The sequence below is a fragment of the Epinephelus moara genome, chromosome 7 (genome assembly GCF_006386435.1).
Source record: "Epinephelus moara isolate mb chromosome 7, YSFRI_EMoa_1.0, whole genome shotgun sequence".
NCBI classification, from domain to species: domain Eukaryota; kingdom Metazoa; phylum Chordata; class Actinopteri; order Perciformes; family Serranidae; genus Epinephelus; species Epinephelus moara.
Window position 1 is genome coordinate 12,990,017 of NC_065512.1, and position 13,934 is coordinate 13,003,950.

General features: G+C 40.1%; 1 protein-coding gene across 6 annotated transcripts in view; it reads right to left on the bottom strand.

The window, feature by feature from the left end:
* itprid2 (ITPR interacting domain containing 2) overlaps positions 1-13,934 on the bottom strand; it is a 59,464-nt gene that overhangs the window by 25,960 nt on the left and 19,570 nt on the right. For 4 of the 6 annotated variants that reach the window (XM_050048239.1, XM_050048240.1, XM_050048238.1 and 1 more), the window contains exons 7-11: positions 7,463-7,502; positions 7,279-7,374; positions 3,444-3,503; positions 3,191-3,338; positions 1,895-1,955 (exon numbers count right to left, since the gene is read on the bottom strand). In XM_050048239.1, the coding sequence (XP_049904196.1) occupies positions 1,895-1,955; positions 3,191-3,338; positions 3,444-3,503; positions 7,279-7,374; positions 7,463-7,502 (405 nt within the window). The remainder of the gene's footprint in view (positions 1-1,894; positions 1,956-3,190; positions 3,339-3,443; positions 3,504-7,278; positions 7,375-7,462; positions 7,503-13,934) is intronic. The other 2 variants (XM_050048243.1, XM_050048244.1) reach the window with 1 other exon arrangement.

Here is a 13,934-nt window from a genome sequence, read left to right on the forward strand (position 1 = left end):
CTCCTGCACAGCTCTGGGGTCAGCTGGTTGTAATGGTCACGGTCAGAATGTGTTGGTATTTGTGTTTTATTGTTTTATGTGTTTATAGCAATATCATGTCACAACAGCTGTCTGTGTGGCTGCTCAAAATGTTTGTTGATAAAGTATGTCTTCATCCAAAATGCCGAGTCACAGTGGAGACTCATTTGGATAGTTACACTATTACAATTTGTTTTACTATGACATGTACTTATTATTATTGTGTAGAACCTGATCATTTCTATTTATACTATTCATAAGATGCATTAATTATACAAGTTGGGTGAAAACATATGTTTTAATTTGTGTTTAAATCAGTTAAATCAGATTCCAGACCAACAAAATTATCTGGTATGCGAAGAATGCAAATAACGTTTTATTTACATTCATATGTGGACGTGTGTTCCCAACTTTGACAAACATATGTTAGGCTGTGTGAACCGAACAGGACCACAACTTTGAACTTGTTTAAACTACAGCCAGCAATAGCAAATGAAAGTTAACAAACACAACCAAAGATGAAACCAACAAAATAACAGGCGCCCCACATAAGGCCAGTAAGACTAGGAAGACAGCAGCCAGTTACACGTTGTGTGTAAGTTCAAACTTAACCTAGTTATAATGTAAATTATTAACAAGTTGTGGTTTATGCATTGCTAAAATAAAAGCTGTTGCATCATTGAGAACAGTTGCAACATATCTAAGTTGCAACTAAACAGTTACATATGCTCCTAGGGTCAATCTAAATCGTAAAATGTCACACATGCCCTGCTCTGTGATGGAAAAACGCCTGCAGCAAAAATAACAGGCGACTGCTTTCAAACATCATCACTCAAGACAAGCTGTCATCAGTTTAAGACACACCTTGAAGAAGGTAGCCCTGTTGTAGTGGAAATGCAAATCCCTGCTGTGCCAAGCCGAGCCAAGCCAGCCAAAGACTATCGAAAAGAGGAACTAGTAGGTGATTTAGTTAAGAAATCACTCATAGTTACAAAGCCTCTAGTGTCGAATTTAAGCCCTAACGTACACAGAGCTGGTGCAACCTAGTGCTGGTGCACAGTGGCAAGAACATAAATCTGCTGCACTGAACAACATAAAAAAATCCACACACTGAAAGATCAGAGACACAAACTCTAGTCGAAACCTGTTTTTACTACGTTGAAGTGAAAATGTTGAGACCGCTCGGCTTAAGGACACTCAATAATTGTCTCATCAAACAAACTGGGACCAGTGATGAGTTTCAAACTGGCCAAACAGCCATCAAAGTGTAAAATCAAATGTCTGCAGAATTTGAGTGCTTTCAGCCCTGTAGTGATTCATCTTCTCACACACAGAGGATCTTTGGTTTAGCTTTTTTCTTTTAAACAGCACCAAGACAGTTAAACTGTCAAGGAGAGGAGAATCAGCCGTGTGTGAGTTCAATTAGGGAGCCAGTACCTTCATGCAAACACGAGTTTGAAAACAAAAAGAGGCCAGAATGTTAGCGGAGCAGGTCTGTGTGTATGTGTGCGGTGTGTGTGTGTGTGTCTGGGACAAATAGATCTTTGTCCGTGCTAGCGGTGTTGTCCAGGCACTTGGCAGAACAGCTAAAGAGCCGAAGGACCCCATAAAACACCATAATAATACTGGGAACAGGACACACACACAAAGTCTTTGAGCTTCACTTCCTCTGTCTACAGTTTCAGGACATGAACCCCTGAGTTCCTCATCACTGACATGTTAACCCTCGATCTGCAGCACTGAGGTGTTCGGGTGTTGTTGCCCCTCTGAAACTGACTACAGTCGAACACACTGCTGAGGATGTAGAGAGCAGAGTACAGCCATAAACACCACAACAGATGCAGGAGAACTGGGGACAGCGTGGAGAGGTACATACTAGTCAGGGCGTAGTTGGGGTTCTCCACTTCCATGCGCTGTAGCTGAGCTCCCAGGTATACCTGCAGGTGGACCACAGCAGGAAATGATATCATTATAAAACAGTATCAGTAATTAATGGTGTAAGGCAGGCAGCAGACTCCAAAAAAGTTAATCTGGTGTGTTGTCATGGGTAAAATGACCAAAAGTGAGGCTTTCCCCACAAATCATCAAAATAAATGGACAGATTTTTTGGGAGTTTGGTGTTGTTTAGCAATTCTAGCAGCAGTTCACCACTTTAGTTTAAACTAAAATATCCAAACAACTATTGAATGGAAGTTTTGTACAGACATTCATTAGCAGGATTTATACTTATGCATCAGCGCTATGCAGAGCCTACACACGTAGCCTACACCACCGTGAGCATTTATACTTGTGCGGTGGTGTGTTTGTGTCACTCTGCAGTTACACTTCCAAAACACTAGTCGGAAGCGGGGTTTTAAGTGCTTTAGTTGGTTGATTCAAAACGCACCTAAAACACACATTGAACATGTACACAAGTACACAAATCAGCTTCACTATAACTCGCATCATTCACAGACAAAGCACTTGTCTTTTATTGGACACATTTTCTCCACAAATACAACATGCTAATGTTATTAGCACAAGCCCATGGCATTTTACATTGTATAAATTAGCCTAGCGACAAGCGGAGATTTCCTCTGTTCATCCTCTTAAAATGCTATTTTGTGGAGGCTTTATTGTCTTCACAATTTCTTGTTTCTTAACTCTTGAAATTAAAGTAAATAAAAGCTTTGTTTCCACTGAGGGAAATGGTTTCAGCTTACAAAAATAGACAGGAGGTCTGCGTTGCCGCGACCTGTAGTTACATTTTTGGGGAGGTTCACGTCAGGCTACAGCATAGGCTCTACGTAAATGCAGAGCCTATGCCGTAGGTACTGCGTCGAATCGACGCAGACATATAAATCCTGCATTCGTCCCGAGAGGATGAATCCAAATGACTTTCATTATCCCGACTTTTCCTGTAATGCCACCTGCGTATCAAAGTTTTCACTTATCTAGTAAAATATCTCTACAGCTCCACTTATGGTCATGGTTCCCAGAGGATGAATCCTACTGACTGAATTTTTCCTATCATCATTATGAAGTCTTCTTGGATTATATTTAGTCCAATTAGTTGAAGTAGACAGGACTGTGAGGTTGTGAAGGAGTATGTTAATGTGCTGATGTGTAGTTTGTCTTTGAAAACAAGCCACATATGTTTTCACTTAGATTTTGTTGCTGCTGTCGTCAGTACCTTGATGTCAATGCCTCGTGCTATGGAAGAGTTGTTGAAGAACCTGGCAGGAACCTTTGAGGCTAGGTCGGGTTCTTCTCGACCAAAACCAAGATTTAAGAGGATTTCCTCTGGATCCTCCTCGTACAGATCTAGCAGCTCTGACACACTGTGGACACACACACAGGCATACAGTCAGTAAGTCAGTCTGTAAGTCAGTCACTTAGTCAGTTAGCTGGTGAGTTAGTCTGCTGGTTAGTTTAGTCAGCCTAACCGCAGGTTAAGGAAGGTCTCCTCTGGGTGCTCGTCTGACTGCTCCAACACCTCTGAAACACTACGAGAACACAGACAGCCAGTTAGTACTTTGCACGCATAGCTTTATGACAGTGGGTTAGTCTGTTAGTGAGATAGTTAATTATTTAGTTAGTAGGGCAGTTAATAAGTGTGATGGCTCAGCCGCCCTGGAGAATGCAACAATGCTCCGCCCCTTCCCTGCTCCTCAACAGCCCCACCTAGAGGAAGTAAAGACCAGAGAAAACCGGACCAGCAGCAGACGATCAGCCCCTTCAAGAACCCGCAAAAGTTGTTTGTGATTGTTGAGGCACAAAATGACCCAGTTGGAGCTCATTTTGCAGCAGCTTTCAGAAAGACCACACAGACATTTCTGCTAATTATGGTATTATTAATAAATGCTAGTCATTTATAAAAACTGCCTGTTCAAAGCTTCACTAAGTAAAGTTTATAAAAATTACTTTTTGGTCATATTTAATGAAACTTTCACTGTATCCAGACAGTAGTGCATGAGACAGTCTGTGAAAAAAATCATGTTCCTCCTCATGATGGTGCTTCTGATGGCATTTGCAAGAATCCACATGTGAACAAAAACAACCAATCAGAGCCCCTGGGGTCCCTAAGGCGCCTAACACATGCTGCTTTTTTGGTGCCCTCAAATTCATTGTTTTCAGTCAGCTCTGCACTCAGGATTTCAGATAAATAGCCTATGATACAGTGCTTTTTAAGGTAACCTCAGATGCAACCTGCCACCATGCTCTTGAAAGCTGGCAAAAAAAAAGCGCACAATAGTAGCGCCTAGTGCATGACCTCACATTGTCCAGGCAGTAAAGGTGCGGCATGTGTACGGCCCCTAATTTCCAGGACTGGTACCTGCGGTTATTCCACAGGCTAGTTAATAACATGTCGGGCAGGAAATCCAAAGTGTGGGATCATTTTGAGAAGGTGAAGGACGAACCCAAGGTGATATGTAAACTCATCTTCATTGGTCGACTACAAACATGACGTATCATCTGAAACATGGAAGTAGCTACATGCCCATTAGCCACTTAGCACAATCATTACTGCTTTGCCGACAGCGTCATTAACAGGCGCCTTAATGCTCATTAAGGTTGCTTTGCAATCTCAGACACAACCTGCCAACATGCTCTTGAACGCTAGAGCAAAAAAGGCACAAGAGTAGCACAGAGTACCCGACCTTGCATTTTCCACATTGCTAAAGAAGGGTCATGTGTATGGCCCCTAACACAGCTTCAATCATGTCAATCACTGTTCGCGAGCTGCAGACAAACTGTCAAACTAGGCTGCGCTGATCAAATATGACTCAAGAGTCTGTCACTGCATTGTCTATTTGTCACCTCAATTGTCCCAGAAACAAATTTTACTGTTAAGCAGTAAAATGAGAGCATTTGTGACCCGGCCGCCATGTTGAAAACAGTGGATCCAAATGAAGTACCACCCACCAGCCAAAGCAAACATTCTCTTTTTCAGCTAAACTGTACACTATAATATGTATCTGAGGCAAGAAATATGCAATGCAGTGACAGAACCTTGATTCATATTTGATGAGCGCTACCTAGTTTGACACTTCACAAGCAGTTTTTGATATGACTGACAGCTGCTTTAGAGACTCCTCGGCTCTGATTGGTTGCTTTTGTTCACATGCAATAAGGCCAGGAGGAGTAACATAATTTGTTTTTCACAGAATATCTGTTTCATGCACTACAGTGTGGATCATTTCAGTAAGTATGACAGAAAGCTGTTTTTATAAAAGTTACCAACTGTAGGCTTGTTGGTCGACAAGAAAACATAGTAAATACTTAACAGGTTTAAGTTAGAGGGGAAAAAATGAGTTTATATGGATCTCAGAAATGTCCTGTTTATGAGCTTTTAACGGCCATAAATAATACAAATTTGTCAAATTCGACAGCAAGCAATAACAACTTCATTGTCAGTACAGGCACATCACTATTGCTATCTTAAAATGTGAACCTATCGTTTAATTATGAGGCTCTGAGGTGTTTGCATACATCAGTGCTCTCAACAAATTAATTGCTTTTCTTCCTGACACTCAGAAATCTGAAAAATCTTTCAACCTGCTGCAAAACTCTGTCACACTGACCACAACCCAGGAGGTTCTCAAACCTTGTATCAACAACATGGATAGATCACCCATGATGCATATCCCCTTATGAATCTTTACACACACAGTCCACCATTCCCCCTTCAATTTCTGGAACGACGCCCAACCCTGGCACCATCAGCCCCCACTCTTACCTCATCACCTTGCCCCGCTTACCCACCACCTCCAATAAATCAGCCTTCTATAAGACTTTCCATCCCAGACACTCAGTTTGACAATGAATCCTCCAAACACACATGTACTGGTGACACACCTCAGACATGAACATACATTTAAAATAGTTTTTTGACCACACCTGCTTCAAGATCTCTAAAAGTTTAACCCTCCAAGTTTCTAACAGAGCAGTGACACTGTGAGCTGTTCTTATTCTAACTAGAGTTGCTCCAATACCTATACTAGTGTCTGAAATGCCTCTGTTACTGCCTATAGTGCTGGATTGGACATCAGCAAGTATGCCAGTCCACGCATTGATCTGATACCACGTGATTTAGTCAGCTATATTGGTTGCATTTTACACTGGACCACCAGTAAAAAGACAACAGGCACAGTTTACAATGCTTTAGTTTCAGGGTTGGTATTATAGAACTATTACTCTTTTTCTTAATTAAAGGTATGGGATCGGCACTCAGTATTGGCCGATTCAGTTCAGGTATCAGTACCAGGAAGGCAAAAATGGCATTGGAGCATCTCTAATTCAAACCACTCAAATTTCACTGGGAGGAGCTCTGAGAAAAGTCTGGTTCATGTCTTCACTGTTGTAGGTAACATAAGTGGGAGAAAATACAACCTTTTGGCCAGAAACTAACCACAATGGTTTATTAAATCAACTGTGTGAATGTCTTTACATCTTCAAATACTTCTTACACAGTCTTAAATTACTGGTTCCCAATGCTTTTTGCTTTTGACCACTAAAAATGAAGCAATGTCCGAGCATAGCCTAACAAATACTGGACTTTGGAGGCCCATACCGATGTTGATATTTAAATACATATACATAGCATTTTACTGCTTCACGATAAAAGCTACCTTGTGTTTGGCTAGTTTAAACTTTCAATGAGAAGCAGCGACAAGAGGAAATGTTATGTTAGCATGAGCAGAAACTTAATATCGCTCTGACAGTGAACAACAAACAGTGAGGCTGATATCAGTGATATAAAATTACAAACAGTAATGCTGAATTTCATGCTGCAGTGTTTCCTGTGAATCCCTCGTGGGGATGGCGGACTCCGCCATCTAACAATAAAACAACTTTAGGTAGAGTGGATATTGCTGGAAAAAAGTTATGTAACATTCTAAAATCGGGGGTTTCACGAAAATGTTACAGATTCTAACTTTAAGGGAAGACAGTATTTATTGTGTATAATTTTGGGGATTTTTTGGGACCACATGAGGTGGAAAGGATCCAGTCTATAATGGTTATTTTCTGAAACTTAAGCATTATTTTTATTTTCTTTAATCATGTTGTGTCACATCAGATTTTATCTTGGGACCCCTTGGTTAGTAACCTCTGCTCTAAATTCCTGGGTCTCAAAAACAGCACCTCGAGTTCTCTGCGGTGTCATTTAATTGGTTTGAAATTTAATAACAGCCCTCTGTATCTCTGCCCCGCTCTACCTGCATTACTTCCTGCAGAACCCTCCATGAGTCTGACTGACGGCAGATGAAGTGAACTTACCTGGACACAGTGCTGCTTTTTCCTGATCCTGTGGAGTTCATACTTCTTCCTCTCTCTTTAAACTGACTCCTCTTCTGATCCGCCGCAAGACCAAAACTACACATTGACATACAAACAGAAGCATTAAGACACATACACAGAGTTTAATAACTGAATGTGGGGAATAAGATAAAAGTCAACTCACCAGGATTCAGTTTTATTGTTACTGGACTGAAGATGGTTGGCTGCAGAGGAAAACAAGAAGATTTAGAATACTCATATATCAATAAAAACAACATTCTGTTAATCAGAAAGGAAGGCAGCACATCCGTTATTTTTATTATTTTATATGAATCTTTTGATATTTTTTTCTGATTGATTGAGAAATACAAGTCAGAAAAAAGTAAAGAAAATAAACATACAAATAACAGAATTCCCCCAGTGCTCAAGCTGGTCTTGAAATTTCTTTTGTTGTTCATCCAGCAGCTTCCTGAGAATTTACTGACTTTTCAATAAACCCCTCCCCCAGACAGTGACTGTCAAATCTATCTTAGCAACCGTAACTTGGCATGCCAGATCTGTCAAGCTGTGGATTTCTCCACACCTTGAAGTAGTGCACGTTACTACAGTAAGAGAGAAAAGAACAGTTTATCTTCTCTGACATAAGCTGTCATCTTTAGCATGTCTGGCTGACTAGCTTGCTACCTAACAACCTGGCATGTCTCTGGGGTTGCAGATTACATTAAAAAGCTCCATTCACAACTAGCATATCCACTGTGTGGTTCTTCCTCTCTGTGTGGAGGACGTTTCAGGATGCTGTCAGAGGTTAGATTAACATTAGGGGCTCTGCAGGACAGATTTTGGAATGTTTACACCCAGGCGATGCCATCTGATGTCACCAGAGACAGCGTTACATTGATTAGTCCTCATCGTTAAAGTCCTTTCTCTTGTAACGTTAAACGTGGAACATACTGTTTGAAAATATAAACAAGTGTGATAGCTAAGCATCCAACAGGGTTACGTTGGAACACAATAAGAGTCTGAGCTCATATTCGTCCTGATCATACTTACAATATTATGACAAACTAGCTGCTCTCTGCAACACTAAAGCAATACTGTTTCTTTATTTACATGTTTTCTCCATACAGCCTATCATCAACTGAGGAACTATACTTCAGTCTTGAAGCACTAACTTCAGTCTTCAAGCATAATATGTGTGTATCCAGGTGCATATTTTAGACCCTTTCACAAGATTTTTGTTTTAAAATCAATCAACTGAAGCTTAACAATTAAAAGCCTAGTCTCTTTTACTAGCCCGGTGTGGCTACACATTTTGACAGTTAAACATCTGTTTCAATTAGATGCCTGGTCTGGTTGCCCAGCAGTTAATTTTTTTATAGAAGTTCTTTGGATGTTTAAAACCGGTTGTTTGCTACCTTAAATTATGTGTCCTTTTCTCAATTACTCTATAAGTTATTCATATTTCTTTAGTCAGTAAGGATCCTCAGATCAAAAGAATCAAAAACGTTTTTTTATAAAAAAATGAATCCAAGTTGTGAGGATTGTTTTAACAGGATAAAGTGGTGTTGTGTCGGTATGCTGGGTGCTGTAATCCTCAAGTGCTGTGACTCATCTCTGTCTCTGATGCGCTGCCTGTCGGAGCTAGATCAAATGGATGATTCATCACTGACATATTATCTGAAGCCGAACTTTTAACAAGTAATATACAGACTGGTTTATATAAACAATTTGACCATATTTCCCAATCTTTCCTCAACAGTTTGGTGTGAAAGGAATTAAAGTACTGTCCCAAATATAGGCCTAAGCAAATAATAGCCCAGGCTATTAATTGAAGTTTTACGGTAATTAAAAAAAGGTCAGGCAGAGACAGGGCCGGATGATAAGGAGAAAATCCAGTGTCACGATATTTTTGACCAAATATCTCTACATCAATATTGCTACTATACTGTAGGGTTGACTACTGGTGCTTTCACAATATGTTTACACAATGAGATTTTTGCTAAATAATCATCAGCAATGTGGATATAATGACTAAGTGGGTGAGTGCAAATAATAGCACAGCTAGAACAGCCAGGTAAGTTCAGAAAGTTACATCATTTTACTGTAATTCAGCCTGGAAAATCAGGCAAAGACAACAGTTACAGTACCCAAAATCTAAGATGATATCTAGCCTCATATCACAGTCTCAGTACATATCAATATATTGCCAAGGACGTGTGAGCATAATCAACAGTCATCAGCTAATAAATGAGAAGCTGCTTTGGTCCACCTCGCTCTGAAATCAAGAACCCTCTATTAAAAAATGTACTAAGAGTTTTAAAGGTTAAATCTGCTGCAGCTCTGACTTTATAAATAACGCTGAAACAGGTTCACTTTCATTCTGTCAGAGAAATGAAAGTCAACTCCAGCTGCAGGTGTGACTGTTGTTTTCTTTTGCACTGTATAAGAACCTGTTGGGACCTGTTGCCCTGCCGCTGCCTGTCTCACAGCGTCTCACGCTCTTCCACTTAATTTCAGCTGAATTTCTTTCTCTTTCTTTGAATCCGCAGTGCTTTCTCCTGGTTTAAAAGAGCCAGACGTGAACACCACTTGCCTTCAGACACTAATTCACTGATTCACTTGCACCTCATTCAGCCTGAATCCTTTAATGAACTAATTCACTTCCATCCCATTCACACAGTGACACTTTAATCCCCTCCCATCCTCCTGTTCTGACAATGTTTGACATCATTACAGCCCACTAAGATCTGTTCATACATGACATGTCATGAGTCTTCTGCACCACTGAGGCCTTCTGACACGTCAACATGATTAAGGCACTTACTGTCAGGACATGACGATGTGAGGTGAGATTTAGGCTGATGACAAGAAGCAGAGAGTCTACTCAGCTAATGAGGTTTCAACAAATACTTCACCCAAATCTAAAAGTGATACCATTATCTTTTGATCCCAATGTCACATCCACATAAAGACTCAAATGGAGAAAGGTTGCAAGTCTTCAAAGGTTGTAGTCATAATACAGACATTCTCATTCAAACCAACGTGGCAGGATAGCCAGAGTGGCAGCCTTTTTTCTGTGTACCATTACTATTGCAACAGCTGTATCGGGCTAACTTCCATATAAACATCCGTATAAACAAACTGACCGGCGGCAAGTTTTCTGTCTGTGATTGATTATGGTGACATATTGTATATGCATGCAACCTCCTCCATTTTACGTAGCCTTGATTCAGTATACCACACATCACTACCATGAGTCACTTACTCATCACTGCATTCTTTCTCGCAGACGACAGCACTGGTATATTTTTATCTATAAAGCATTATTGCGCAAACTTCCAGCCAACCTCTGCACCCTGCTGTGTGTCAGCTCTGGTAGTTACCAGCTATGCTCCTCCAAGTGGTTGCTTTTTAATGTTCCCCGGGTTTTAACAGATCTGGGGGAAACTGCATTCTCCTACTCTGCACCTTGGACATGGAACAATGTTCTAAAAGAAAATTAGAAACCCTTAAATCCATTGATGAATTTAAGGGCATCATAAAGAATGTGGTAACAGAGACATGTGTGTGTTTCTTGAGAGGCCACTATGTTTGAATAGTTTTATTGTGGATTTTTGTATTATATTTGTGTTTTAAGTGGCTGCTACCTCGGCCAGGTCTCTCTTGTAAAAGAGATTTTCAGTCTCAATGGGACTTCCTGGTTAAATAAAGGTTAAATAAATAAATAAATAAAATGAACAGTTTCAAACTCACTGAGGCGAGGTTTTGCAGTAACGACCAAACAAGCTTTGTTGTAGTCTGTTTTCAAATAGGCTTGCCATTACTTTCAAATATTACTGTAACTGTAATTTCCTTTTTTATTTTGTTGCCATTAACTGCATGTCTTTTGACGTACTGTAGCTGCCTCCAAAAAACAAGGGAGAGCTGAGTGGACAGCTGAGAGGCAAAGAGAGAGGCAGCTGGAATAAACAGTGTGCAGCGCATTTTCAGATCTACCTCTGTGAATTAAGGGTTCATTTCGGCCAAACCAGAGCTGATGATTGTTGTAACAGTGGACTAACTACCTAGATGACTAACAACACTAATTAAGATGGATTTGGTGAAGTTTTATTTAGTTTCTGAGTTTGTATAGTGTTTTTTATAATGAGCTTACAAGTCAATTAAGATAACGTTAGCCATAGTTTGATAAAAAAAAAAAAAAAAAAGAGAAACTTGGATTGTTGTATGTTTAACAGAAAAAAATAAATAGAAGCATAGGCCAATACAGCATTCTTAAACTAGTGACACCCCATTTCCATTTAGTTATGTGACTGGTGTCTGTAGATCTGTAAATATACAGATGATGCCTCTTGTGTCCAACGCAAGGAAGTGCATGTCTTTACGGATGGATAGAAACTTGATAGAAACTACCTGTAACCATATTGCATGGCACCAAATAAATGAATATGTTGGCCTGCCAGGTACGTAGCATGTTTTCTGAAATATTTCATTAAACAGATGTATGAACGGCTGAATGAGTCATAATGACGATCTGACTGTATATAATGGATAAACATATTTTTGTAGAACACTACTACTCAGAGACACAATGTGTTAAATTTGGATATTCAAGTTCTTTTCAATCAAATAAACTCACTTGACAACACAGGTAACTGAATTGAGGAAAATAGCCGGTTAGCCAGTTAGCAGCCTGTTAGCATAACTAGCACACTGTCATACGGTCTCTCCGAAATCCACCACAAAAGTTCCAGACCAAAATATTACTGAGGGGAGGAGTTTCACAGGCAGATATCACAGAGATTCCCATAGGAATGAATTGACCTTCAGTTGCCTTGTCTTCGTACATAAACATAAGTGGAAACGAGGCGTAAATGTGGCACCATAACAGCTGACAACAATCACCACTTTCCTTTGTACTAATGACCTCAGCAAACAGTTCAATGTGCTTTCTTTTTAGTTTATTTCTATGATTGTAGTGAGTGAAGATAAAAGAGGACACAATATTCGGAGGCAGCAGGAATATTTAGAAACTCACACTCAGTGGCACTAACTGAGGAGAAGTTGTAAGTTTAAAGTCACTCTAATTACCTCGACACTATTCTTTAGTTTGGTATCATTATTATTATTATTATTATTATTATTGTGTCATGCATGAATAATAACCCCAGCACATACAGCATAACAAAGCCTTCCAGCAGTGATTGTACTTGACAGAAAAATGTTGAGGTCGCGCAGCACTTTGCTAACTATTCCTAAGAACATGGGCGAGGTTTTTCAACGGTAGCAAGGAATTTACTGACTAAAAATTTCACCCAGGTTCAGGAAACTAAGCTGGAGAACCGGTCGGACATTACTACAGAAAGGCGGAATTACTAGTTAACAATTATCAATGCTGAAATGATTTGAGGGACAGCAAAAGAGCGGCTGCTGTTGTCTAATTTCTTTTTACTGTGTATGAAATTGAATGAAGGAAACTCACACTGTATACTGTTAGACAACTGGCTGCTGTTCCTGAACAAGGTGTCTCTGATCAAATCTATACAACCTGTGGCCTCTCAGCATCGACTCATTAGCATCTATTCAGTCCCAAATTCCACAAGCAAGCTGACCCTCGGCCCACACACACACACACACACACACACACATATACAGAGCATACCTACATGCCAGCATTCAGTGCTTCAACAATAAGCCATTACAGTCTATTGTTACCTCAGTAACACATAAACCCTTTCGCTATCAGAGCCATTACTGATGTATTCACAGCAGTTCAGACAAATAATGAAAACACACACAGACTCACATTCAGAAGACAGTAAGTCATGCATGCAGTGTGTTTCCACACCTCTGTGATTGTTGACTTTTCTCCTCATGAAGAAACAAGACTGAGGAATGAGGATGGAGCGGTGTATCGCTGTGTTTCACACCAGGTTCTGTTGATTTTACAGACACTGTTGTGTTTGACAGATGTCTTCATTTACACACATGATCGAGCTGTTTCTCATTATATCAAAGGAATTTTTGCACAACACACAAAGAGTCTTATAATACTTATGATGCTTGTTATTAGTTTTTTCTTCATAAGCTCTTCGTGAGACCAGAAAAATATTCTTCTTCTGGTCTTATTTTAACCATATCATTTCTCTTATTCCCACTATGAACTACGGTCTAGCCACTTTATTAGGTACACCTTTCTAGTGCCACGTTGGACCCCCTTTTGAACTGCCTTAATTCTTGGTGTCATAGATTCAACAAGGTGCTGGAAACATTCCTCAGAGATGTTGGTCCATATTGACATGATAGCATCACACAGTTGCTGCAGATTTGTTGGCTGCACGTCAATGATGTGAATCTCCCGTTCCACCACGTCCCTAAGGTGCTCTATTGGATTGAGATCTGGTGACTGTGGAGGCCATTGGAGTACAGTGAACTCATTGTCATGATGGATCCATGCTTTCACGTTGTTTACACCAAATTCTGACCCTACCATTTTTCTCTCTCTCTCTTTTTCAGACCATCCTCTGTAAACCCTAGAGATGGTTGTGTGTGAAAATCCCAGTAGATCAGCAGTTTCTGGCACCAACAACTATGCCACGTTCAAAGTCACTGAAATCACCTTTCTTCCACATTCTGATGCTCAGTTTGAGCTTCAGCAG